General features: G+C 39.7%; 3 protein-coding genes across 3 annotated transcripts; 1 reads left to right on the plus strand and 2 right to left on the minus strand.

Annotated features, from left to right (window-relative positions):
- The first annotated feature begins 4305 nt into the window (after nucleotides 1-4305).
- On the plus strand, nucleotides 4306-10006 carry DEFB118 (defensin beta 118). Its single transcript, XM_063089284.1, has 2 exons — nucleotides 4306-4366; nucleotides 9678-10006. The coding sequence occupies exons 1-2, from the start codon at nucleotides 4309-4311 to the stop codon at nucleotides 10004-10006; spliced, it is 387 nt and encodes a 128-aa protein (XP_062945354.1). The 5' UTR covers nucleotides 4306-4308.
- A 3664-nt stretch (nucleotides 10007-13670) lies between these two features.
- On the minus strand, nucleotides 13671-20339 carry LOC134372139 (beta-defensin 119-like). The gene is made up of 2 exons (XM_063089425.1): nucleotides 20258-20339; nucleotides 13671-13864 (listed from the first exon to the last, which is right to left on the minus strand). Exons 1-2 carry the CDS (start codon nucleotides 20337-20339, stop codon nucleotides 13671-13673), a joined length of 276 nt encoding a protein of 91 aa, XP_062945495.1.
- Nucleotides 20340-20357: 18 nt separating this feature from the next.
- LOC134372200 (beta-defensin 121-like) lies at nucleotides 20358-26223 on the minus strand. The gene is made up of 3 exons (XM_063089557.1): nucleotides 26166-26223; nucleotides 24930-25109; nucleotides 20358-20488 (listed from the first exon to the last, which is right to left on the minus strand). Exons 1-3 carry the CDS (start codon nucleotides 26221-26223, stop codon nucleotides 20358-20360), a joined length of 369 nt encoding a protein of 122 aa, XP_062945627.1.
- Nucleotides 26224-26697: the final 474 nt, after the last annotated feature.

Genomic DNA, 26697 nt, shown 5'->3' on the forward strand with positions numbered 1-26697 from the left:
ACTTACTGTACATATTTGTGGGGTTCAGTATGTTGTTTCAATACAGGACTCATTTTCTGATCATAATCCACTAAAATAAGAAAACTTCAGCATAAAGATGATCAAAACAATTAACTTACATGGAGTGAAGAAAACTGTTTTTTAAACATCCTTTGGAACAAAAAGGAAATCAAAATTGTAACAGAGGCAATAAACTTTCTCAAATCTTCAGATATGAGAAATACACCAATTACCAACATTAGGAACTAGAAATGAGATATTGCCACAGATTAAAGAGGATTATATTAAAATATATTTTAAAATATTATAAGTGAATATATTGTAAAAACTTTTGGCAATAAATTTGACAGATGAGATGAGCAAATTTCTTCAAAGACACAAACTACCAGAGCTCACTCAAGAACAAATAGATGCTCTGAGTGGACCTATGCCTGTTTTAAAAAATTAAATTTGTAGTTATAAACCAGCTCACAGAGAAAAATCCAGGTTCAGATAGCTTCACTGGTGAATTCTACCAAGCATTTAAGGAAAAACCAATCGTACGCAAATATTGCCAAAAAAAAAACAAACTTACCAACTCATTCTCTGATGCCAGCAATACACTGATAACAAAACCAGTTCAAAGGCATTACAGGAAGAAACGAATATCAGTGAAACCCAAAACTGATTCATTGAGATCAATAAAACTGATAAACCTGTAGCCAGACTGATCAGGAAAAAATTGCTGCCAATATTCATCATGAACTCAGATGCAAAAGTTCTAAAATATTTTTAAGTAAAATCCAACAAAATATAAAAATAATAATACACTATGACCAAATAATGCATCATACATAATAAATACTTCATGCCCCAGAAATGCAAGATAAGGATAGAAAGGAACTTCCTCAACCTAAAGAGGAGCATATAAGAAAAACCTACAGATAACATCATATTTAACAGGGAAAAATATAATACTTTTTCCCTGAGGATGTCTGCTCTCTCTACTTCTATTCAACACTGAATGGAGGTTCTAGCCAGTGTAATGAGGCAAGAAAAAGAAATCTAAGGCATCAAGACTGGGAGAAAAGATGAAGTAAACTGTCTTTGTTAACAGATGGCATAATCCTCTGTATAGAAAATCTCACTGAATCTACAAAAAAAGCTACTGAAACAAATAAGTGAGTTTAGCAAAGATGCAGCCTACAATTTTAATATACAAAATCACTGTATTTCTATATAACAGCAACAAAAATTCAGGAATAGGAATTTTAAAGTTACCATTAATAATAGCATCAAAAGGGCCGAGCCCGTGGCACACTCGGGAGGGTGCGGCGCTGGGAGCGCAGCGACGCTCCCGCCGCGGGTTCGGATCCTATATAGGAATGGCCGGTGCACTCACTGGCTGAGTGCCAGTCACGAAAAAGACAAAAAAAAATAAAATAAAAATAATAGCATCAAAAATATTAAAAACCTAGAGATAAATCTGATGAAAGATACGCAAGACATGTTTATTAAAAACCAAAATATTCTGGAATGCAATTCAAGAAGACCTAAGTAAGTGAAAAGATACATCATTTTTATGGGCCAGAAAACTCAATACCATTAAGATGTCCAATTCTCTCTAAATTGACTTATAGATTCAATGCAATTGTAATTAAAATGCCAGTAGGATTTTTTTTGTAGAAATTGACAAACTGATTTTAAAATCTATATGGAAATACAAAGGATCTAGAATAGCCAAAACAACTTTACATGTGGAAAAATCTTCAACACCGTTAGCAATTAGGGAATTCAAAATTAAGACCACAGTGAGACCCCACTGCACATCTACCCTAATGGCTACACTTGAAAAGACAGACTATACCAAGCATTGGTGAGGATGTGGAGAAACTGACACCCTCATATATTGTTAGTGGGAATGCAAATGGCACAACCATTTCGGAAAATAATGTGGCAATTTCCTATTAAGTTAAATTGACACCCACTATGTTATTCAGCCATTTTACTCCCAGGTATTTACCCAAAAGAACAAAAAGCATATATTCATACAAAGACTTGCGTATAAATGTTCACAGCATCTTTACTTCCAAAATTGGAAACAACTCAAATGTCTGAATGGATAAACTGTGGTATATTCATACAATGGAATACTACTCAGCAATAAAAAGGACTGAACTGTTGAAACATGTTAAATGGATGAATCTCAGAATAATAACATTGACTTATAGAAACCAGATAAAAAAGAGTACATACTATATGATTACATTTATATAAAATGCTGAGAAATGCAAACTCATGTATGGTCACAGAAAGCAGATCAGAGACTGGCTGGGGATAGAGAAAGAGGGCAAAGAGAGACATGAGGGAGGGACTCCTAAGGGTCATGAAGAGTGTTTGAGGGGAGTAAGATATGTTCATTTTTTTAATTGTGCTGAAAGTTTTACAAGTATATGCAAGTCACAATGATCAAATTATATATTTTGAACATTTGCAGCCTGTTGTTTGTTAATTATATCACAATAAAGCTGTTTACAAGTAAGAAGAACCACTTTCAGCAAAAGCCCAATAGTTAGGTAAACAGCAACTAAGTAATATCCTTCGGGTATATTTCTCAGTAAATAGGGCCTTGATTTATCCCTCAGCAAGACTGGCTGAATGTGGGCACTGGACCAGAGGTGCGCTGTGAGACCATGGACCACACCCACTTATTTTCTTCCCTGTAATAAACCCTGCCTCTTTAAGACACACTTTTTCATAACAACCCTTCTCCATTCCCACCACCACCACCACCTCAGATATTAGGACAAATTCTACGAATTGGGGTGGTAATAACCCCAATTTTTCTTCTTTTCTGTGGCACGATGCAAAAAAAAGGGTTTTCTAAAATTCCTTAGTTTCGAAAGAACCAGGGATCTCTCTCACCATCGGGACACAGAGAGAAACCATTCATATAACTCAGAACATCAATTTTTATGCTTCGAAGCAGCCAGAAAAGATACTCTTTATCCTATGTAGAAATCCTTCCTTGTATCAGTCCGTTTCTGTCACTTATAACAGAATACCTGAAACTGGGTAATTTATAAAGAAGTGGAATTTATTTCTTACGGTTTAGATGCTGGGAAGTCCACGGTCCAGGGAACACATCTGGTGAGGGCCTTCTTGGTGGTAAGTCTCTACAGCAACTCAGGGTGTCACATGGTAAGAAAACAGCCTGAGCAAAGAGTAAACCTTCTCACTCACTCTCCCTATACAGCCACCAGAACCACACCCATGACCTATGAATGGATTAATCCATTAATGAGGGCACAGTCCTCACAATCTAATCACCTCTTAAAGGTACCGTTCAAATATCGTATTTGGATTTCCCACCCTTTTAGCACTATTACAGTGGGAGTCAAGCATCCATGAGTTTTGGGGGACATTAAATCCACAGCACTCCTACTCCAGCACTTAGCCCCAGCCTGAAAAAAAATCAGTTATAGAATACCCTCTACCTTTCTGAAAAGCCATTCCATAGTAGGAGAGCTCTGCCTGTTAGAACATACTAATCTAAAATTAATTTGGAAATAGCCCACCACCATCCTAGGCACTCCACATTTTTGTCCAAAAGAGAACAGTCTCCTCAACCACATGACAGCCCTCCTAATTCTATAGACAATTCTCACAGCTGAGATCATCTATTTTAGAAAAGGAACATCAGCAACCTCCTCCAAAGCTGTACAGAGACATTCAGGGCCAAGGAAACGAGAGTTGATGCAGGGGGAAAGTACAGCTAAAGCAAGACAGGACTAGGCTAACTCTGAGGGACACATGGGGGTGAGAGATATGGCTTATAGATGGACATGAGTTTTCCACCTTGTATTTCCACAAACCTTCTCTGAGAACCTGTTTTGTGCCTTGGGAGTTCAAAAATGAGAGACACTGTCCCTACTCTCAGAAATCCTACAGTCCAGTGCAGGGAAACGTAAAGGTAAATAGTTCCAAAGTAGGCTTATGCTAGAATGAGAGGGACTGTGAGCAAAGGCTGGAGCTGATGAGAGGTCTGGGGAAGCCAGGGAAAGTGTCCTGGTGGGTGAGTTCTCCCTCTCCCCATCTCCAAACACCTCCTGCCCTCTGCATGCCCTCCCAGTGCCTCTATCAGACGCTCAGTCAATGCACCAGCCAGCAGACTCATGTTTTGCATGAATAAGCTTTTATGTATGTGTCTGGTTCAGCGCCCATCCCTCTGCCCCTACCACAGAGAAGCCAATAAAACTCTGGTTCAGACGGATACTGTACACAGTGTTCTGAATTCCTGGATCTACCACCTCCTACTTTCCAAGGACCATGAGACTCCTGCTGCTGGCTCTTCCTGTCCTTGCGTTCCTACCCCAAGTGATCCCAGGTAATAAGAACCCAGGAAAGCTGCAGAAATGAAGGTAGAACGAGCTCCAGTCCATGGAAATTTCAATGTGTCACCATACCTCCTAATCTGGGCAGCTCCCACTCTGGCACTATATTTCTGGCTGGGTTAGAACCCAGGTGTAGGATAAGTTATCCTCACTAGACAGGTGCAAACCCAACATCCAGATTTGACCTTGGTTCTATATTCCAAGTTGCCAATTAAGGAACCAGGTAAAAGCTTAACTTACTTCAGTTCTCTTTCTAGCTTGTCCCAGCTCCTGAAAATGTTTCACAAAGCCCACTTCCCTATGTTTCCTTAGCCCAAAAATCCTCTTATGGCTTTAAAGGAAGTCCTTTTCATTTTCTCATACTCTGGAACTTATTGAACAGGTCAGAAAATATTTGTGGAGCTGTTATATGAAAGATAGAACTGACTTTTCTTCTCCTTTTTACAATGAAAATCTTGAGCTTTTAATAATCACTGCTCATTTAAGTATGTCTAAGTCATGACCAGAACTTTGAAATTGCTGCTGAAAGGAACCCGCTTTGTTAGGTATCTTTCAAAGAGCATTTCAATGTATGGTCGAACTCACATAAAAATGAATCTAAATATTTGTTTAGATAGACACACTATATGCATGGTTTTGCAGCATTCTTCCACTTAATAATATATTGTAGCCATCTTTCCATGTCACCACTTAAAGATCTGCCTCATTCTTTGTAAAGTTGCAAAGTTCTGCTATAGGCAAAGCCTTAATTTACATATAGTTATTTAGGGCATTTACTAATTTTCTAACACATCAATGAACATACTTATACAAATATATTTACATATTTGAACAAGGATTCATAGAGGATAGCTTCCTAGAAGTCAAATGGTCAAAAGTTAAAGCTAAGTCCGAAAAAAATGATTCCATTAATGCCTCCCTTATATATCTTTCGGGACACTGCCAGCAGAAATTGCCAGCTTTTGGAGTTTTGAGTAATTCTACCGTTGCAGTTCTAAACATAATCAGAGACAATTCTGTATGATCCATTTGGGACCAATTGTGTCTGCTTTGAGTTCTGGTGGGGATATTGAGACTCAGAAAGAGACAAATGTGAAAGATTTTGTAGAAGAAATCCATGGGTTATAGAAACTCAGAGCATGTGGGAAGTAAAGGAAATATTATATGTCTGGGTTTCAAGTCTGAGTGTGTTGGGAATAGAGATAAATTTGGAGCCATGCTCTTGGAGGGAAGAGTTGAAATGATGAAAGAAGTACAAAGTCTTCATGATCTGTCTTGGACATCTCCTACATTTAAGAAAAAAGAGTAAAAATCAGTGACATTTATAGGGTCAGGGGGATCTCCGTGCCCTCACACAAGCAGTGCACAAAGGTTTTTCTATTACCATAATCCCTCCAGCACTCAGCATTATTTTTACCAGTATGAAGGGTATAAAGTAATCTCACACTTTTAATCTTCATTTCTCTTTTTATCCTACTGTCAAAATGGATGAATGGCTTCTTTCAATGACCTGCAAGACCCTATATGATTTCAACTGCACTATATTTTCTCCAGTTACTCTCCACCTAACTTTTCCTACACTCCCCATAGCCATAGCCACCTTATGTTTTTCAAAAGCTTTGAGATAAATCTGGCCTCTGAGCCTTTGTACTTGCTGCTGCTTCTGCCTGGTACACACTCCCCCAGTTAGTCTCATAGTTCACGCTCACTTCCATCTCAATAAGGTCTTTTACTACTCCTCTTCCAATCATACACTCCTATCACCCTTCCTGCTTCATTTCTCTTTTTTCCCTTCTTCCTTCCTTCCTTCCTTCATAGGCCAGGCAAGGCAAATGGGGCCCTAGGGTTGATCTTCCTTTCTTTCCTTCTTTTTTCCTTTCCTTCATTCTTTCCTTTCTTTCTTTCTCTCTTTCTTTCTTACTTTCTTTCTTTCTTTCCTCAGGTGAGGCTTCTAATCTAATCTGTGTCTTAACTGTATCTAACATAAAGTATATTATACTTTCTTTTCTTTCTTATTGTCTTATTCATTGTCTCCTGAAAAGGCTGAAGTCTCCAGGAGAACAGGAAGGTTGGTCTATATTTTTAATGGATGTACCTCCTGCGTCTTAAACAGAGCCTGGTAGGCACATTTGATGAATGAATAAATCAGTAACTGTTCCCACTTCTGTTAATTGCCTGTTTACATCCTTTGCTCGTTATTCTACTGGTCACCTGTGCACGCTTATTGATGTGCAAGAGTTCTTTATTTTTTATATTATGCCCTAGCCAGCTTTAGTCACTGGAAATATTTTCCCTCAATCTGTCATCTACCTGTCTGTGAACTTTGCCCATGATATATCCTTTATTAATCATTCTGGTCTAATCGAATTCAACAATTTTTTGCCTTGTGCGTTGTGCTTGGTGGTTTTGTGAAAGTCTTTCTTCATCCTTATGTCCCAAAGGGATTCTCTGACATTATCTTCTAAAAATTTTTTAATTGTGCTTTCCATATTTAGACCTTTAAGCCACCAGGTGGAATGTGTAGATTCACTTTTATTTTTCTCATGGAGTGAACCAGTTTTCCCACCACAATATGCTGAATAATCTATGCTTTCTCCACTGATTCGTGGTGTCATTGTTAGTGCATATATCCAAGTTCTCTATTCTGTTCTCTTGGTCTATTTGTCTTTGTGACAATACCTTATTTGCTATATCACCATGGCTTTATAGTATGTCAGTATCTAGAAGCGTAAGCTTTGGTCTTACTTGCTTTCAAAAGTAATCCTCACTGTCAGTGGTCTTTATTCCTCATTATAAATTTTACAGTACATTAATCAAGCCTCCCAAAAACCCCATTGGGATTTTGATTAGAATTGCATTAAATTTATGAATTAATTTAGGGGAAAGAGACTCTTTGTAATAATTAAGTCATCCCATCCAAGATCACATCTTCTGTTACAGTTTCAAAATATACCCCATAGAAGTCCTGGATATTGTTAGTTTAAAACAAGATGCTTCATTGCTATGCTATATATTTTATTATATTTTCTACTTAGTTACTGTTGGTGTAGAGAAGTGTTATTGACTTTTATACGTTGATATTTGATCTGACATAACTACTGAACTCATTAATTATAATAGTTTGTCAGTTCCTTTTTTATATTATAATCATGACTGCTGGAATGCATGACAATTTTGTCTCTTTCCTTCCAGTTCCTATACCTTTCTTTTGTTTTGTTTTGTTACTGTTTTTGTTTTCTTTTTAACATCGCCAGGTCCACCACTATTATTTGAGACAATAGCAATAATAGAGAGTATCTTTGCTCTCCTGATCTCGTGGAATTTAAAGTTTCTTCATCAGATAAAGTTAGCTTTATAATTTGATACATAACATTTGCCAAATTGAGTGGATTCCATTCTATTCCTGATTTGCCTAGAGTTTTCCTCATAAATAAGCAACGAACTTTAACAAATTATTTTTTGCATCAAGATAATTCTATTATTTATCTTTTAATTCTACAAAGGGAGTGCATTTAATTAATAGATTTTCTAATGCCTATTAGAAATTTTGCACTTGGGTTAAACCCTACTTAGTCTTGATGTATTTTATTGTTGAATTTAGGCCTCATAAAATAAGGCAAGTAGCTTTCCTTTTTATACCCACCCCCCCCATTTTCTGGAATATTTTAGATAAAATACTACTTAATCTTATGTGAAATTAGTAGAACTCACATTTAAGATCATCTAAGATAGCAGCATGATTTGCAACTGTCAAAAGTTGGAAGCAACCCAAATGTCCATTGACAGATAAATAAACAAGCAAAATGTGGTATATACATGCAATAGAATAGTAATCAGCCTCAAAAGGGAAGGAAATTCTGACGCATGTTACAACATAGATGAACCTTGAAGCGGGGGATGGGGATTTACTGTTTAATTGGTACATAGTTTCAATTTTGCAAGATGAAAAAGAGTTCTGTGAATGAATGATGGTGAATATATTTACTGCCACTGAATTATACACTTAAAAATGGTTAAGAGGGTAAATTTTATGTTGTGTGTGTTTTACCACAACTTAAAAAATCAACCAGGGCTGAGGCTTTTGGGAAGAAGGGTCTTTCACTACTCTTTCAGTTTCTTAATGCTTATTGATTTATTCATTTGTATTTTCTTCCTGTGCCATGCTTGCAATTTTTTTAGGAATTTATCCATTTCATCTAGGTTTTCAATTTTAAGTCATGTACAGTTGATAATTCTGTTATTTTTAATATGCTTTATCTGTTTTGATTTCACCATTTCACTATGGATTTTGCTTCTTTTTATTGTTTTTTTCTTAATCAGTATTTTCAGAAGTTTGATTTCATTACTTCTGATTTCATCACATAAATGATGAAGTCATAAGACTTCATCATTTCTGGCTTTATTACAATTCTACTGATTTAAGTTTTATTTTTTACTATATCATTTAATTTCTAAATATAAGGAATTTTAATTTTAATTTTATTGCGTTTGATTTGAAAACATAGAATGTGTGATATTGAGCATGTGGAACTGGTTGAGGTTTTCTATGGCCTGATACCTTACTACAGAAAGTGTAGTTCATGGACTAGTAGTATTGGCATCACCTAGAGACTTCCTAGAAAAGCAGAAACTCAGGCCCTACACCATCAGCTGAATCAGAATCTGCCTTTCAAGAAGGCCTCTACATAACTCACATACACATTAAAGTTTAAGAAGCACTGGCTTAATACCCAAGCACATAAAGCTTATCACATAGGAATACCTACACTATTCCAAGGCTCTAGTAATGTTCTATTTCTTAATCAGGGTGTGGGTACATGGGTATTCATTTCATTATTAGTCTTTAAACTACACAGATATATTTCATGTTTCATATTTTTTAATATGAATATTTTTTGTATGTTTCATATTTTTGAATGTATTTTTTGTAGTAGAATGTGTTCAGAGAAATTTAACTACATGGGATATGACCAAAGCAAAATAACTCAATCGCAGTAACTAGGTGAACTTTCTTTATGTGGATAGCTTTATACAGGCCCAGGTAGCTTCATTAAAACTGGTCCCAATTCCTTATGATGAGCAAGTTTCTATTCTTTTATGGTAAGATTCATCTCACTTTCAGAAAAGCTAAAAATGGGCAATGGAAGTTCAGGAACATTGTATTTACGGCCTGAGCTGGAATCTTGGAGACATAGTCTGATTATGACCCATGATGTTGTTACGGAATGCCAGATATATAGTTATGCTAGTAAAATTGAGAACATCGGAAACCTAAAATCAGTGGTCTTTCCTTTTATTATTCAGCCTTTAGTGGTGAAAACAAATGCTGGAACAAATTGGGGCACTGCAGGAAACGCTGCAAAGATGAAGAAGTGATACGAGAAGTATGTAAAAATCATCGATTCTGCTGCGTTCGAAATCATCCAGTCTGGGTTCCAACTGATAAAGTCCCCAAGCAAGCTCCTGAGACAACTTCCGAATCTGCATATGATTTATCAACAGGAATTATAGATGTAATTATGACAATAGAGCCCTCTGTAACCTACTTTGAAGTAAGCACCGAGAATGAACCAAGTGAAGAACCAGGCTTGGGAACTCAGATCACCCTTCCAAAGGTTCATCGCAGCTCATGAATTCCTCTCAAATGTCACTCATCCATGTCCTCAGAGTGATGGGCTAAATCACACAGACAAAGCACTGAAAACCCCATGGTGACCCACGCTCACCCCTCACCAATGCACAATTCTATATACAAACAACTATGTAAAGAAGTCTAAAACTTTACTATTTCCAGTAATAAACTCTTCGGTGCTCTTCTTGAAATGTATAATTATTTCCACAAGTTTTAATCCATTTTTAGTGTTCCTTGTTTGCTGGTGACCTATGTGTAACCTTAATCACCTAGGTATTCCAACAGTGATCTTTTCATGTGTCCTTCTGTCTTCCTAATAGGTGTCTTGGGATACCAGAACCATCCCTTGTGTTAATCCTGACTCTTGATGGCAGCATAAGTAGTCAAATTCTAAATTCTAAATCTTTGCACTGAGTAGAGTACCTACCAGAATAATAAAAGCTTTCTTTAGGGAACAGCAGACACCCCAAATGAAAGCATTCATTTTCTTACTAACTTTGGCCCTGAAGCTCTGTCTTATCTCTCATCCTAGAAAATTGGCCCAGATGTGAGCTATGAAGAATCTTTTTTGTCCCAGTTGCTTCAAGGTTGGATTAGAAGCTATTGAAAGCTGCCTCCATAAGTCCATTTCCTTGACCAAGTCTTGATCACACATGGACATCAGGGTTAGGGATGGCCCCTAAATTGTGGTTGGAAGGATAAGCCATATGTCCACTTGATTACTGAGAGCTTTATCTGTCTCCCTCTGATAGCATAAAAATGTCTTCACACCCTATCCCCTTTCAGAGAGGTCCATTCGCATAACTCTACTGCAGACCTCATTGTTACAAATCTTCTAATCTTGCTCTTTCCAATTCCCTGAACAACCAGCCAACCAGTTACCACTGCCCATGAATTACTACAGATCTATATTTCAGGCGATCCCTCCTTTTGCTAGAAGAATTTCTCTTAAACACCATCTTTCAGGGCTACTTCTGCATCAGGCTATACAGCAGCACTTTTGGCTAATGTTAGCATATCATGCAGACCACCCCAGAAACCTGGCCTTGCTTTTTCCTCCTTTGTTAAGTAACCATAAGAATTCTTCATGACACCATTAGTGTGTGATGAAGGAAAGGCCAAAAGCAAGAATAGGTTCCATCTGAGCCACCTCCTCCTACAGTTTATGCTTTCCAGACCTGCTAAGTCCCAGTTTTGAACATACCATTTCCACCTAACATCAATGCTTCTTCACAGATCCAATTTTATTATTCAAGGGGTTAGATAATAACCAATTTATGATGGGAAATTCAAGTGGTTTCTGCTGGCCTTAATTTATGGTGCCTTATTTCCTTGTGTGTCTTGTGATTTTGCACTCTGATCTGTTCATTTCCTTGGAACTTTATCTGAGTAAATTAGTTGAGTCCTGAGTTAAAGGTCTACTCCTTCATTTGTTTCTATTAGACATCTTTGACACTACTAGCCTCAGACAAGTTTAAGCTAAATTAGCAGCTTGATTTTTTTTTCAGACCACCCATGTATTGTGAATTCAGGTAGAGAGCCAGATTGAAGCTGGAAATTCTCAATGGAGATTTTTTTAATATGCTGAGTACCAAGGTTCAAAACCAGGCAATTTTCCTTGAAAACATCTGGTGAAGGAGAAGATATGTTGTATCTGGTTTATCCTTTTGCAGCATATGTAACACCTTCAGGACTGAGATATATGTGGAAGTTTCCTACGAGACTCACATTTTTTCACACCCTTGGCACGTCTCCTTTCCCCTGCCCATTCCCCACCCTGACCAAAGCCATAGAAACCAAAACACAAGTTCACCTGATTCAGCAAATGCCTTCAAGACAAAAGGTAGCTTTAGTTACTGCCTTCAGAAGAGTACCTGCCTTCATTTGGCCTTAATATTCTTGGCCTTACTTTTTTGCAAGGTCAAAGATGCCTTAAGTTTTGTTGTATGTTTGAACTGAATTTTTTTTTAACTGTTTTCAGTAGGAGAGTAAGCTTGGGGTTCTTAGACCAATATTCTTTCTGAAACAGAGATCCAGTACCCACACTTTTCTCCATACCATAAACTTTGTTATTGTGAGAGAATGGGTCACAGTGAGAAAGGAAGGAGAAAAGAAGATGATTGTCAAAGGGAGAAACCACTCAGTGTCTAAAACCAAAACGCTGACATGATTGCTTCCTTAAGACCAGGACATCCATGCTGGTCAGGCACAGGCTCATTAAGCAGAGCAAAGTGTTGAACTTTTACAGCATTTGAGGGAAGCATGTGGGGAGAGTTGTGTTGGTTAGAGATGTGGGAATAAGTTGATAACAAGTTAGACGAGTGTACACTAAAGTGAATCCAGAGCCAATTGGCTGACTTTCAAAGCATAATGGTGTCACTGACAATTTGCTTTCAGAGGTGTGTTCACTGAAGCAAGTTGTCATTGATCTATGAGAAAAGTTTAAACCATTTCAAGGTATTTACTTGTTATCTTGGCTATAGAACTGTCAGTCTTTTCTTAGGTGTGTGGAGAGTTTTTGTTCTCGGAAGAGAAGAGTAACCCCAAAGAAATACCATGGGACAAGTGAAAGAAGAGGAACCCCAAAAGCTGATGGAGAAGGAGCAGCCTGAAAGTTAGGAGGAAGACAAACTGTGAAGTCACAGAAGCCCAGCAAGTTAAGCTTCTCAAGGAGGTAAGAAACTATAACAGAAATGTTGTCCAGAGGGAGACAGATACAAGTTGAGCAACTTCCTGAGAATTTCAGAAAGGAGAACCACTGACAACCTTGACCAGAGCCAGTTCAATAGAACAATAATCACAAAAGCAAATTGTAATGAGTTGAGGAGACAGAGAAGTACAGAAAGATAATGGGCAAGTGTAGCTACTCTCCCTTGACAAAATTTGGAACGGAAGATGGAGAAAGAGATAAGATATTCGTGGGAGGTAAGACATAAAAAGCAAAATAAGAATTTTAAATTAAAAAGCTGGTGTCAGGGCTGGCCAGTTACCTCTCTTGGGAGAGCATGGTGCTGATAACACTGAGTTTAAGGGTTCGGATCCTTGTACAAACCAGCCACCAAAAAAAAAAAAAAAAGCTGGTGTTGATTGTAATTGGGGGCACAAACCTTGTAGATTTGCAGAAATTGAAGGATCTTAATCATTGACGACAGCAGCACCCAATGTTCAAATTCCTACTGCAATAACCACCAAAGAGACCCCAGCCCCACAACTGAACAGGACAGCTTATTCCACATGAAAGCAGCCCTGTTGGTTAGGAAGTTCTTCCATGAACTAAGCCAAATTTGCCTACAAGACCTCTGCCCACTGCCCTATGCATCCATTCCAGTGGCACAGGTCCTCCTCTGCATCCTACATGGCACAGATTATGTCACGGCTCTTGCCTAAACCCTTCAACCCTCTCTCACTGGACTCAAGCACACTCTCCCCTCATCTTCACTAGCTTTTCTAGCTCCTCTCTAATTTTCACTATAGTTTTCTAGCTTTCTTTCTCACAAGACTGCATCCTGAATGGGATAGATATCTCACCATGCAAAACTCAATCTGTCACTGTGATTTCCAGTGGATGAAAGACAGACAAGGGTGGCAGGTACATGAGTTTTAATGAGGGGGATTGACAGGTGGTATGGGTTTGCAGAGAGCTTGAAGATGGTGATCGCCAGCACTCAAGGTAGTTTTGGCCACTGCTTCTCATAGGACCAGTCACTATTTTCATTTTTGCCAGAAATGCTTATCCTCATGTAGGACTGGAGGCAGCATGGTTGATAATTTCTACAATAGAGGTAGGGCTGTTCATCCTTTTTGCAAGAGGGTCTACAGATCCCGATGTTACCCATGCATCGAAGGAGGCGGCGACGGCCTGGCCAAAAAACATATATATAAATAGTTAATTTCTACTTAGCAGTGACAGATAAGTCAGGAGCGTAGTAAAAATCTAAAGGGCATTGAAGACTTTCACTTCCAGAAAAATAGAATAAATGTACTTTTCTCTGTTCATCTTGCTAAGTACAGTTAAAAATCCTGGGCATTATACATGAAAACAAATATAAGAATACTCTGAAAGGTGAAGAGAAGAAGGCAAACCAGGCAGGGACTTCAGGACCTGAGGAATGACACAGCCATGAATTCCCTGGGGTTTCTTTTTGCCCCTTTCTCATATATTCCAGACTGGTGCTGGAGGAGCTGGCAATCTGGAAACAGAAATGGATGCAGACGTAGCAAGTCCCCAAAAAGTCTTCTCTCCTAAGGGAACACTCCAACACTGTTGGTAGGACTGTAAATTAGTACAACCACTATGGAAAATGTTATGGAGGTTTCTCAAACAACTACAGATACATCTACCATATGATCCAGCAATGCCAGTTCTTGGTATATACCCAAAGGAATGGAAATCATCATGTCAAAGGGATACCTGCACTCCCATGTTCATCACAGCTCTGTTTACAACAGCCAAGATATGGAATCAACCTAAATGTCCATCAATGGATGACTGGATAAGGAAAAGGTAGTATATACACTATGGAATACTACTCTGCCATAAAAAAGAATGAAATTCTGCCATTCGCAACAACATGGAAGAGCTTGGAGAAACCTATGCTGAGTGAAATAAGCAACGCACAGAAGGAAAAATACCACATGTCCTCACTCATGAGTGAGAGTTAAGAGAGAAAGGAAGGAAAGAAAGACCACAGTGGTGCATTGGACTTGCACAGGGAGAGAGCAGACCTAGGGATACAAAGTGGAGTGGGGGAAGGGGGATGGAGAGGGAGGTTGGGGATAATTGGGTGGGGGACATGGGGTATAATCGCAATTTGTGGTAATGGACATGCTGCCAGTATGGATCTGGCCATCACATCCTGGGCATGAGTGGTGATGGTCAGCTTTGTACCCCATGAATATTCATAAGAATAAAAATAAAATAAAATAATAAAAAGTTTTTAAAACTCTTCTCTCCCTAGCCAAGGGACCAAGAAAGGGGCGGCCCCCCAAGCCAAAACATTTTAGACAGCAGACACTCTGCTCCAGTCAAATGCCACAGAAGAAACTACAGCCTCATTCACATTTCCACTGAAGAAAGGCTGAGTGGCGAGCCTAGACTTCTACCCTCTCCAAACCATAAGGACATGTAACCTCCCCCAGTGGTGTCAGAGAAGCCCAAATGGGGAGCTGGGACTTTGCTCACTTCTGAGTGGTAACAAGGCCCACTACCCACCACACAGTGTCGATAGAAATCATATACAGAGCCCTGACTTCTACCTGCTGGGAAGAAAGTGTCCCTCCGTCTCCCTGATGGGGTGGTGACAGAGGAGGCACAGTGGAGTCTAAACTGTCACCACCAGGCAGCAGTAACAGGACCACCACTCCCACAGTGTGACTGGAGGACACATGGGGAACAGAACGCCCCTCCCCCTCCCAGCCAGGATAGTATCAGAGGAGCTGGACCTGGGACCTGGAACTCCCTCCGCACCCTGCAGCATGGAGGAGCCCCTCCCTCCCCGCCTCCTTGTCAAGGGAAGCCAAGTGGAGAACCTGGACTTACACCCTGACCTGGCAGTATCAAGGTAGTGCCCCCTCCCTCTCCAGAGCAGTGAAAGAGGGGGTGGACTAACACAGACCTCTTAAATATGATCCAGAATCTCATAACATAATGTCAAAAATGCCCAGGTTCCAATAAAAATTATTCATCGTACTGAAAGCCAAGAAAATCTTAACTTGGATGAAGAAAAAAGGCAATCGACAGAACTGGAGATCCATTCAAGTTGTGTGTATCGATAGCTCATCCCTTTTAATTCTGAGCAATAGTCCATGGTATGCATGTAGCACAGTTTACCTAACCATTCACCTACTGAAGGACATTTTGGTTGTTTCCAGTTTGGGGGGGTATTTTTTTTTTTTTTTGGTTGCTTTTTAGACAATGTGATTTCTTTATTTAACAATTCTAAAAAAACTTTTTTTGAAAATACTTGCATTATAGTTTATATATTACAGGGGATCAATCTGATAATAGATGAGTTTTTTGGATAAAATAACAGGAAAATTTAAAAATACAATGGACAAAATAAAGAATGTTTTGTGTACTTCCACTTTCAGTAATAGCAAAATAGGTAATTTGGAACAAACATCTGGCAGATGAAAGGTGGACACGTTTTTTTTAATTTGTCAGAAATCATCAAAAGACAAAAAGGTAATGGAGAATTAGTGGACCAAAATTCAGAAGAAGTTGGGGGAGTGATGTATTTGGGACTACTTTTCTCCTGGGGATCATGGTCTAGTCAAGGAAATAAAAAGTCTAGAAGCTCTACAGCACTATTTTTCTTTTTTATTATTAATTTATGTTTAAATGACAGATAATAATTGCATGTATTTATGGGGTACAGTGCAATGTTTTGATCTCTGTACACTTTGTAGAAAGATTCAATCAAGCTAATTAACATTCCATCCCCTCACCAACTCATTTTTTGTGGCAAAGACATTAAAAATCTGTTCTTTTAGTAATTTTGAAATATACAATACATTATTATTATTGTGATCCCATATGGTGCAACAGATATTTTCACTATTAAAAATAAAGCTGCTATGAACATTCATCCACCAGTTTCTGTGTGGATGTAAATTTTCATTTGTCTGGGATAAATGCCCAAGAGTGTGTTTGCTGGGTAGTATAGTCAGTGTTTGTTTAGTTTTTCTAAAAAGAAACTGCCAGACTATTTTCCAGAGTGGTTGTACCATTTAACATTCTCACCAGCAATGTATGAGAGATCCCGTTTCTCTGCATCTTTGCCAGCATTTGGTATTTTCAGTATTTCTAATTTTAGCTGTTCTAATAGGTATGTAGTGGTATTTCATCCTGGTCTTAATTTGCATTTCCCTAATGGCTAATGATGTCAAACATCTTTGCATGTGCTTTTTTGCCACCCGTATATCCTCTTCAGTGAAATGTCTTTTCATGTTTCTTGTCCATTTTCTAATTGGATTGTTTGGTTTTTACTCTTGAGTTTTAAGAGTTGTTTCTACGTTCTAGATACGAGTCATTTGTCAGATATATGATTTGCAAATATTCTTGCCCAGTTTTTAATTTGTCTTTTCAACCATCCTCTTCACAGGGTTCCTCACAGAGTGGAACTTTTAAATTTTGAATAAGTCCAACTTATCATTTTTTTTCTTTTATGGATTATTCTTTTCATATCTAAGAACTCTAATCCAAGTCGTAGGTCTGAAGGTTTTTTTCCTATGTTTTCTTCAAGAAGTTTTATAGTTTTACATTTTACATTTAAATCTAGGATCCATTTTGAAACCGTTTTTGTATAAGTTGTGAGATTTAGGTTTTGGTTTTTTTTTTTTTTTTTTTTTTCAACGTGTAGATGTTCAATTGCTCTGGTACCATTTGTTGAAAAGGGATATCTTCCTTCCATTGAATTGCTTTTGCACCTTTGTCAAAAATCAGTTGGCTATACTCATATGGGGCTATTTACGGGTTTCCTTTCTGTTCCGTTGATCTATGTATTTATCTGTCCACTGATACCACATAGTCTTGATTAATATAAAGATATAACAAGTTTTGAAATCTGGTAGAATAGTTCTTCCAACTTTATTATTTTTTAAACTTGTTTTAGCTATTCTCATTTATTGGCAAAATTCTCTTCAAAGCTTATATATAATAATGTCTCTATTTACAAAAAAAAATCTTGCTGTGATTATGATAGGAATTGTGTTAAATGTGGATATCAATTTCAGGAGAATTGACATCTTTGCTACCTACAAAATATAAACATCGTCTGTCTCTTCACTTATTTAGATCTTTTTTATTTCTTTTGTTCTGCAGTTTTCAGCATACGTGTTTTGTTAGACATACACCCAGGTTTTTTGTTGAGTTCTTTTTGGAGTGTTTTTTTGCATAGTATTATATTTTTAATTTTGGTGCCCACATGTTCATTGCTATTATACATAAATACAATTGATTTTTGTATGTTTATCTTGCATCCTGTGACCTTGCTGAACTTACTTATTAGTTCTAGGTGTTTTGTTGTAGATTCTTTGGGATTTTCTACATAAATCGTTATGACTTCTACAAATAGAGACAGTTTATTTCTTCTTCTCTAATCTGTATGCCTTTTACTTCCTTTTCTTGCCTTAATGTACTAGCTAGAACTACTTGGAATTAAAAGGAACAAACTATTGTTATACACAACTTGGATGGATTTCAAGACAAAATGCTGAGTGAAAAAGAGCCAATTGTAAAAGCTCACATAGGATTCCATTTATATGACACTCTTAAAATGAAAAATTATGAAGATGAAAAGCAGATTAGTGGTTGCCAGATTGGTGATGGGGGTGCGGGCTGGAAGGAGAGTTGGTATGACTATAAAGAAGTAACAGGAGGGATATCTTCGTGAGGGACAGTTCAGGATCTCACTCATGGTGGTAGTTTTGTAAATCTATACTTGTGATAAAATGACATAGACTTATACACATACAATGTACCAGTATCAGTTTCCTGGTTTTTATATTGTACTACAGTTAAGTAAAATATAACCACTGGGGGAAACTGGGTGAAGGGTACACAGGACACCTCTCTCTTGCAACCTTCTGTGAATCTATAATTATTTCAAAATAAAAAGTTAAAATATAAATAAATAAAATAATCTAAGGGGCTATAGAGAGGTTAAAAGAACAGAATCTAAAATCAAGAAACCCAGGGTTCCAGTCCCAGCTCCCATTTTACTTGCTATGTAACCGTGGGCAAATTTCTGTACCTCTCTTCTACCCTTTTCTTATCTGTGGACTGTAATAGTACCTAATTCCCAGAGTTGTGAGGACTTATGACTTAATAAGTGGAAAGCAATTGGGGACTGGCACATAGTAAGGACAAAATAAAGATTAACTACTATTGTTGTTGTTTTTATTATCACATAATAGTCCTTTGTTGAAGGATCCACTACTCTCTGGACTACAACTATGAACACAATTTAAGACTACTCCCATGAAATTAGGCAGACCAGTCCTTTAGTGACAGAGATTTTGGGGGACACTTTGCATGCATAGGAACCAGAAACATGATTCCCAGTCAATAGTAAGCATTCAAGAAATGTTAGCCATTAACATTATTATTATTACCCCTTGGGATTGGTGTCTTCAAAACAAGAATGATCCTTTGACTGGAAAAAAAACAAAAGTAATGACTATTACCATTTGCTGAGCATCAACTATGAGGCGCTTGATATATGGTAGCCCATCGAATCATTACTACAATCTTCTAAAGTAGATGTCTATTTCCTTTTCTTGAATTATAAAACTGGGGCTCAGAGAGAAGCAGTATCCTGGCAATGGCCTCATAACTGTTGGAAGCAGAGCAAGAACTCAAACGCCACTCAGTGTGACTCTAAGCCCATACTCTTTCCATGTACCATGCCACCTCTCCACCTGTTAGGACTTGGCTGGGAGAGGTTGGCACCTTCATGGATAATGACAGTTGGAGCCACGGCCCTCTGCTGTCTTCAGTGTCTAGCTCAAACCTCTGAACCTGGTGTTCAAGGGCCTTTCATTCATTCCACAAACAGTTATTACCCAATATTTGCCAGGCCTTGAACTTGACACTAGGCACACAAGGGTCCCTATATCCAAATAGGTTTAATATGAAGACTAATGTGCATCCACACAAACACCATGATACCCTGAGTAATAAAAGTGGTCTACTCCATTTTATTTTGACCCAAGAACATACCTAAGAAGAAATAAGGAGGAATGTTTTTACCCCTTTGTAGCTTGGGCAAGAATAGAAAATTAATTCCTCAGTGTCATATGTCATTAGATTATGGATACTGGTGCACAGAACAGAAGCTGAAATGAGCTTCAGCTACATCAGCAGGCCTGCTGTGAATCCCAGGAAAGATCCAGTACAGGTGCCCCGTCTCCTCTGCTCTGGGGTCGCAATGCTTCTACAACTGCCACGTCAACCCCCACCCCAGACGGGCCTGCCACCGGTTGTCAATCCACCATCTCTCCTCAGCCTACAGGGGAAGAAAAGAGATTCAAGGCTGACAAGGGCAAAAACCACACCCTTTCTGTCACATTCTTTGGAGATAAGGTCCTTCACCATCTTCCCAGAGGAGGACGGCCAATTTGCATCCAAAAGAAGGGCAGGAAGAACAGTACATTTGAGATGGTGGAGCAGGCGGGTCACCTGCTTCTTACTTTCCCCCTGAAGAGAGGCCACAGCAGCCCCAGAAAGGAGTTTCAAAGTGTTCAAACTAACTCTCGAAGCTTTCATGAGGGGCTTTGCAGCTCCTAAGAGCCGCCCGCCTGTTGGCTCCGTGTCGCTCTGAGCCACCACTCATTGTATCACCCGCATCTACTCAATACGGTCTTCGCTGTTCCCTAAGCCTCTCTCCAGAGTCAGAGAAGACCTGCTTATTAATCCCAGCATTGTCTCCAACCTGCTTAGGAACGTAGGTCACTCTTCCCCCTTGAGCTTCAGTTTCCTCATCTGTGAAATGGGGAGACAGAGGAAGGTTGCCCGAAACTCTCACAGTTTGAGGGCTTTTAAGAATGAAGGAGGTGTGGCAGGGGAATTGAGAGGTAGCGCTTTATCTCCCAAAGGAATAATCTGAAAATTTTTGAAATTTCATGTGCTCAAACCCCAAGTTCAAAGATTCAAACGTGGAGTTTAGTGTCTTCTGAAAACTTTAATGGCAAGATCTGAGCCATTTTCTCACCCCAACACTCTAGCACTCCCCAGGGTGCCTCTGGACGCCCAGTGCTAAGCACAGAGGAGGTTCTTAATAGATGTTATTGACTGAGTGAAAAGGCAATGATTTGTAATGAATGGATTTGATGGGACTTAAATGGCTGTGTGTGGAGAGGTTAATACTGGGCCCCACATAGTGCGGGGCCAGTCCACCCCCACACTGTGAAGTCTGTGTGTTTTAACAGCAAACTAACTGAAGAATAAGAACTAATTTGAGTGAGCCCTAGAAACTCCTCTGCATCCTTTCTAACACTGCCGGCCAAAGCCAAATATACCCGATAACAGTGGTCCTCTGCTCCCTCTAGCCCGAAAGGATCCCGCCCTGATTCCTGGAACCTGGCATTAGCCAGCCATTTGTGCCCCTACCAAATCCATTCATGCTTTCACTAGTGAATTCATCATTCATCTATTTATTCAACCAAGAAACACTCACCAAATCACATCTTTGCCTAGCACTGGGCTTCACTCCAGGCATACCTGTGTAAATAAGACATGTCTCAGCCTCTGAGGATTTCCACCTAACATGTGTGTGCTTGGGAGATTGGTGGGAAGGGGATAATAACTCAAATAATTACACAATAACGTGGTATGTGTCATAACTTCTTAAGAGTGACAGTTTGTGAAGCCAGTCAGAACTCAGTTTGGAGAAAGAGAGAATCTACAAAATTGAGATCGAAATTTCCACAGACAATAAAGAGCCAGTAAACAGAGAAATAAATATGAAGTGCTGACAGAAATTACTGTTCAAGCTAGAATTGTAGACTTAGCTACCATTTCTTTCATGGATAAGCATACCTGTAAATATTTTCAAAAGTAAACACAGGGAGAGATTTGATTATCAACAAAAGCTTCTTGAGAGTAAACTACAAGAGGAAAGAAAAGTTTTCTTTTATAAAGGTCTGAGAATAAAAATGAAAGTGTAACAGATGTGATATGAGAAGACAAAATCATGGTGAACATTGAAGGGGAGAGTTACAACTATGGTATAAAATACTGAATTTGGATGGATACTTCCAATTTATGTGCTGATAAGGATCACTCGCGATCCCTCCTCTCTAAGTACATGAAATGCAGACCTCTAACATGAATGCTTTACATCTTTTTCTAATGTTCAGAGACTCTGAGTTTTTCTACTGTTCATGTTTTGTGAAAGTCTGATGCCCTCACGGATCACAAATGAACAATAACTATCATTTTTTTCTTTCTGTTTTCAACCTCATCAGATTCAATTCTGTCTTCCATTTAAAGAAATGTAGGACTCCGGAAAATACTATCCCAACTGAATTTAGGCAATGTTATCATGAATTTAAAAAATAAAACTGAAATTTACTTAAAAAAAAAAACTATTGATCATTGATCTCACTTTAAAAACTATTGATCATTGATCTCACTTTAATCAGGAATAAATGTGAATCCACAACACAACAAATGAACATTTCTGCCTTAGGCACCAGGAATACAAATTAACAGACTGATAGAAGACTGTTATTTTACTTGGTGGAGACTAAAAAAGTCTAAAGGAGGCAAGGCATGATGTCTCAGGCCCCCCTCACTGTTGCCTCATCTTAAAAATCCTTTCTCTATGCAGAATTCCGCTCATGCCTAAGGAATGTTTCCTTTTTCATACAATATTTAGAATCAAGCAATAATCAAATGTCTGCTATTTACTCAGTAACAGTTTATACTCTTGTATTAAAGGAACAAGACAAGTAACAAAGGGGGAAAAAGAACTCAGTTTGCATCCCTGCTCTATCTAAATACTGTGTGACCTTAGCTGATTATATGGCCTCTCTGGATCTCAGATTCCTCATCAGTATGATAGGAATAATAAGAGAGTTGTTGCAAGAATACGATGATTTGGGACCTTTGAACAACAAGTCCAGTGCCTGACATATGACAAGTGTCAATGAGAATTATTATAGTAGTTATTATTATTATAATTAGTATAACTATTATTATTATAATTTTTTCTTTATAAAAAAGAAATAGTGAGACAGCCTTCATGTGAAGACTTTCATGGGCAGAGGCATCACCTGGGCGTTGAAGGATGAGTTGTTCATCACAGAGATGAGCCGGGTTATGGGGACAAGCTGAGGGGAACCATAAACGAAGGCTATGTGAGGGGCAGGAGCAGATGGTGAGAGGGCTGGTGTGGCTGAAGAGAAGGTCTGAGGGGCAGTCACCATGGGAAGGCCTGAACACCCAGACTCTGGGCAGTGAGAAGTAAAGGAAGCTACATTCAGATGAATTTCCTAGAAAGAATCCCCCCAATAACCGAAATTAGTGCAGAGAAAACCTGTGGGCAGGGAGGACAGCGAGGAAGTATTCTGGGTGATTTTGCTCAGGGCCTCAGGGCACAGGTAGCTCTTGTGTGCAGCCTGAGAGTCCCCACCTCACAGACAGGCGTCAAGACTGTGAAAACCCAGATTATGCAGCTTCTGCCTCTGAAGTGGGCTTAGAAATAGGTTGGAAGCCAGAGCAGGATCCAAGCACCAGGCACAACCCTAACATTTGTGGGTCCTGGGATCAAGTTATGAATCAAGCTAACAAAAGGGATAAATAAAATATATCCTTTCCCTCCTTGTGACATAGCCCTTCAAAACGACCTGAAAAGTCAAATTTGAATTCATGAGTCTTGGACTCCTCAGAGTTCTATGCAGGAACATAGCAGCATGAGGGCAGCAGGCTCAGCTCGCTGCCCACCTCTCTTATTACCCATCCCCAACTCTGCCCACAGCCCCTGACAACAGGAGTGTCTCATGGCACCCCTCTTGCCTAGGGGTGCACACCCAGTGGGCCCCACCTTCCAGATCCATGCGTTCCTTGGAAGCGGGCACAAGGCTTCTTTGGGCAGGCAATCCTAGGCCCCAGCTACTCAAAGCATGATCCAGACAGTGGGGAGGGCAGGCACAGGTGGGTATAAGCCCCTTACACCCAGCAACTCCTCATCCCATGCGGAACCACTTAGCCAGAGGAAGCCCAGAGTAAGACCAGGATCAGAGGAGGGATCTCTCTTTCCAAAGTCTAAGAACAGAAATATGGAATTGAGGGCAAATTATCTTCCTGAATCAAAGTGAACTCCTTCTGTCTGTGTCTGTGCCATGCACTAGGTTTTACAGAGCACTCCAGGGTCTTGACCTCGCTGCAGAGAACACAGTGCAGGGAGAACAACTGTTTTAGATAAATGAGGACTAGAGAATAGGATTTGACATAATAAAGACTGGGAAGATACCCAGGTCCTCTAAATTCCCAATCAGGATTCCTCAATGTTCCCCATGAGTTAGTCTTCTCCCGGGCTAACTTACCAGTGCAAAACGAGACAAGTTTCTGTCTCCCTCAGAGTTTAACACAGTTGGAAGGCATGCAGCACATATTCCGTAAATGCTCGAATAAATTAATAAACAATAGCTGTGGCTAACATTCATTGAGGGCTTACTATGTACTGGGCACTGTGCTCTGCGTTATCTCCTTTTATTCTCACCATAATACTGAAATAGACTCCACTATTATTCTAATTTTACAGATGGGGAAGCTGAAGTTCCAAGAGGTTTATACGCAGAGTCTGCCAGTGGTTAGTGGCTGCTGAGGTGAATGAATGGATAAATAAATGAATTCACGAGAGAATATAAAAAATGAACAATGAACAAATTCACACATAAATGAGTACATTAATGTGCTTTATCTTTTTGTAATAGTTGGAAAACTTCTGATCCCTGTGGGTTCTTGAGGATCAGAAGGCATCCAGCTGACTTCCCTAAAAAAGCGAGAATTTGGGCTCTGCTCAGCCCCTGTCCACCCCTCTCCCACTCACCCCAAGGATGGACCAACCCTCCCAGCCCAAAGATCCTCTCACTCTCTAGGCACCTGCCGTGCCTTTAAATCTCTCTGCTCCCTTGGTGTTCTCCTCAGTCCACTCCTGACTCAACAGTCTCTTCTGGGGTTGGTAGATGAGAAACCATCTTCAAGGCTATAATCTTCACGCCAGTGCTGTGGCCCAGCCCTTGCAACTTCTCTGTCCCACCTCTTAACCCCCATCCTGCCATCTCCCCACCCTCAATTCATCTTGGGTATCATTTTTTATGTTTGACAGACACAAGAAACAAATTTGTGAGTTTTAATGGAATGTGGAACCTGAAACAAAATCATTTCTATACATTATTTCTATTTGGCTTCCTTTTACTGACTGGTTTGGATGTCTGAGAAGGAGGAGTGGTCCAGCCAAGCTCTCCATCAATTGTTACTGGTTTGATTGTTAAATAACGACTAAGGACACAGCACCGTTTACGATTTGGGCAGCGTAAGATGAAATCTTCATCATCTTTGCACACCAGCCGACAGTGTCCGTCCATCCAACATTCTCCTTTGGGGCATAGAAACAACCATTAAGCAGATGTTAGTATCTCTCAAGTGTAGAGACAAGAGGAGGCAGAGGAGGACCAGTAGGATGGGGATTAAGGGGAGAGGGTCGAATAAATCCCAGAAAAGGAGAGAAGAGACTGGCAGAAGGGAAAGATTTGAGGCAATTGTTCCAACTGGGAACTCCAGAATTTGCAGGAGGGCCTTTTTCCTACTTCCCACTTTTCTATCTTCCTACCCCCAACTTCCTACTCCTTATTTTGGGATCAATTAGGGAACAGAGGGGATTTGCTCACATTACAACAGACCCAGCTCCTTATCAATAACCTGGCTGTGTTTAACTTAAGCCCAGCAAGATTCAGCTCCAGCCAACCCAATCTCCAATCCTCCTTGGCCCCATATTCACCCAATTCAAACCCCAAATGGATTAGAACTCTCAGCCTTACCCAACTCAATGTCCTCCTGAGTCCTAATTCCGAGCCAAACCCAAATCTAATCAAGTCACCAACTTCAAATCCCAGCAGCAGCCCATCACCAAGCTGAACCCAAACACCCTGCACCACCCAGCACTGACCCAGGCTCAGCCTCAGTCCCAGCCTAACCCCAGTACCAGCTCCACTCAATCCAGAATCCCATTCCCTCTCCAACACACCCCAAACAACCAGAGAAGCCAAACTTCTCACCACCAGCTCATCCTAATAATCCCTCTATCACTCCAATCCCAAGGTTTTTCTCCCCCATCACAATTCATCCCCAACCTTCAATCTAATCTCCACAAGTCCCCAACCCACACCCAATCTTTCAACCCTAAAGCCTCTCCCAAGCTCCTACCAGAATGCCAATCCTGCTCTTAAGTGCCAAATGCTCCAAACGTCTATCGTCCCACCACTTTGGCAAAAGAAGAATCAGGAAAAGACATTGATATGAGATGATCCTGGGGAAACCTCCCAAAGCTGCAAGAAAGGAGGAAAGACTGCAGATGCTGCTCACAGTGAGAAGAGAGGGAAAGAGGGAAAGCCCACGACCATGATCCTAAACCGTTAAGAGAGGCCCAAGTTACCTGATGTCACTGGTTCCATGGCCAGAAGAATAGCAAGAAATAGGAGAAGAAGCTTCATGGCTGGCAGGACTCAGGAGAAGAAGGCAGCTGAGCTGCACGGGATGGAAATAGAGTTCCCTGCAGCAGGGATGAGCCTCGCTTTTATTGGCAAGGCTGTGGGCAGTGAATTAGAGCAGGAGGGGATTTATGTGAGATCAGCAAGGCCAAAGGACAGTGTGTAGCAGATGTCTGAGCAGGGCACAGGATGAGAGTGTGGGAAAGTGGCCAGCACTCACGCCAGAAGTTGCTTTCCCTCCTGATAAGCAGAAAGACAAATGAAAGCCACAGGGCCTCTTGAGACCCATAAAGGAATTAATTAACTAATACATAAATGCATATCAAGAAACATTTAACTTTTAAAAATTACTTATTCTCAGCTTCTTAACAGAAGGACACATGTGTGTGTCTTTCTGAACCTTGAATTTGCTAATCTCCTTCCCGCTTCAGGACCTTAGCGTTTGTCATTTGCTCTCCCTCTAAAGCTCTTCCTTCA

Source organism: Cynocephalus volans, chromosome 1, assembly GCF_027409185.1.
Source record: "Cynocephalus volans isolate mCynVol1 chromosome 1, mCynVol1.pri, whole genome shotgun sequence".
Lineage (NCBI taxonomy): Eukaryota > Metazoa > Chordata > Mammalia > Dermoptera > Cynocephalidae > Cynocephalus > Cynocephalus volans.

Coding starts and splice junctions, on each gene's coding strand:
- DEFB118 (XM_063089284.1), top strand. CDS start 4,309: ATGAGACTCCTGCTGCTGGCTCTTCCTGTCCTTGCGTTCCTACCCCAA. Junction 4,367..9,677: donor CCTACCCCAAGTGATCCCAG/GTAATAAGAACC, acceptor TTTATTATTCAG/CCTTTAGTGGTGAAAACAAA.
- LOC134372200 (XM_063089557.1), bottom strand. CDS start 26,223: ATGAAGCTTCTTCTCCTATTTCTTGCTATTCTTCTGGCCATGGAACCA. Junction 25,110..26,165: donor CATGGAACCAGTGACATCAG/GTAACTTGGGCC, acceptor TATGCCCCAAAG/GAGAATGTTGGATGGACGGA. Junction 20,489..24,929: donor TCAGACATCCAAACCAGTCA/GTAAAAGGAAGC, acceptor CCCATTTCACAG/ATGAGGAAACTGAAGCTCAA.
- LOC134372139 (XM_063089425.1), bottom strand. CDS start 20,339: ATGAGTGGTGGCTCAGAGCGACACGGAGCCAACAGGCGGGCGGCTCTT. Junction 13,865..20,257: donor CCCTCATGAAAGCTTCGAGA/GTTAGTTTGAAC, acceptor TTTTTTGGCCAG/GCCGTCGCCGCCTCCTTCGA.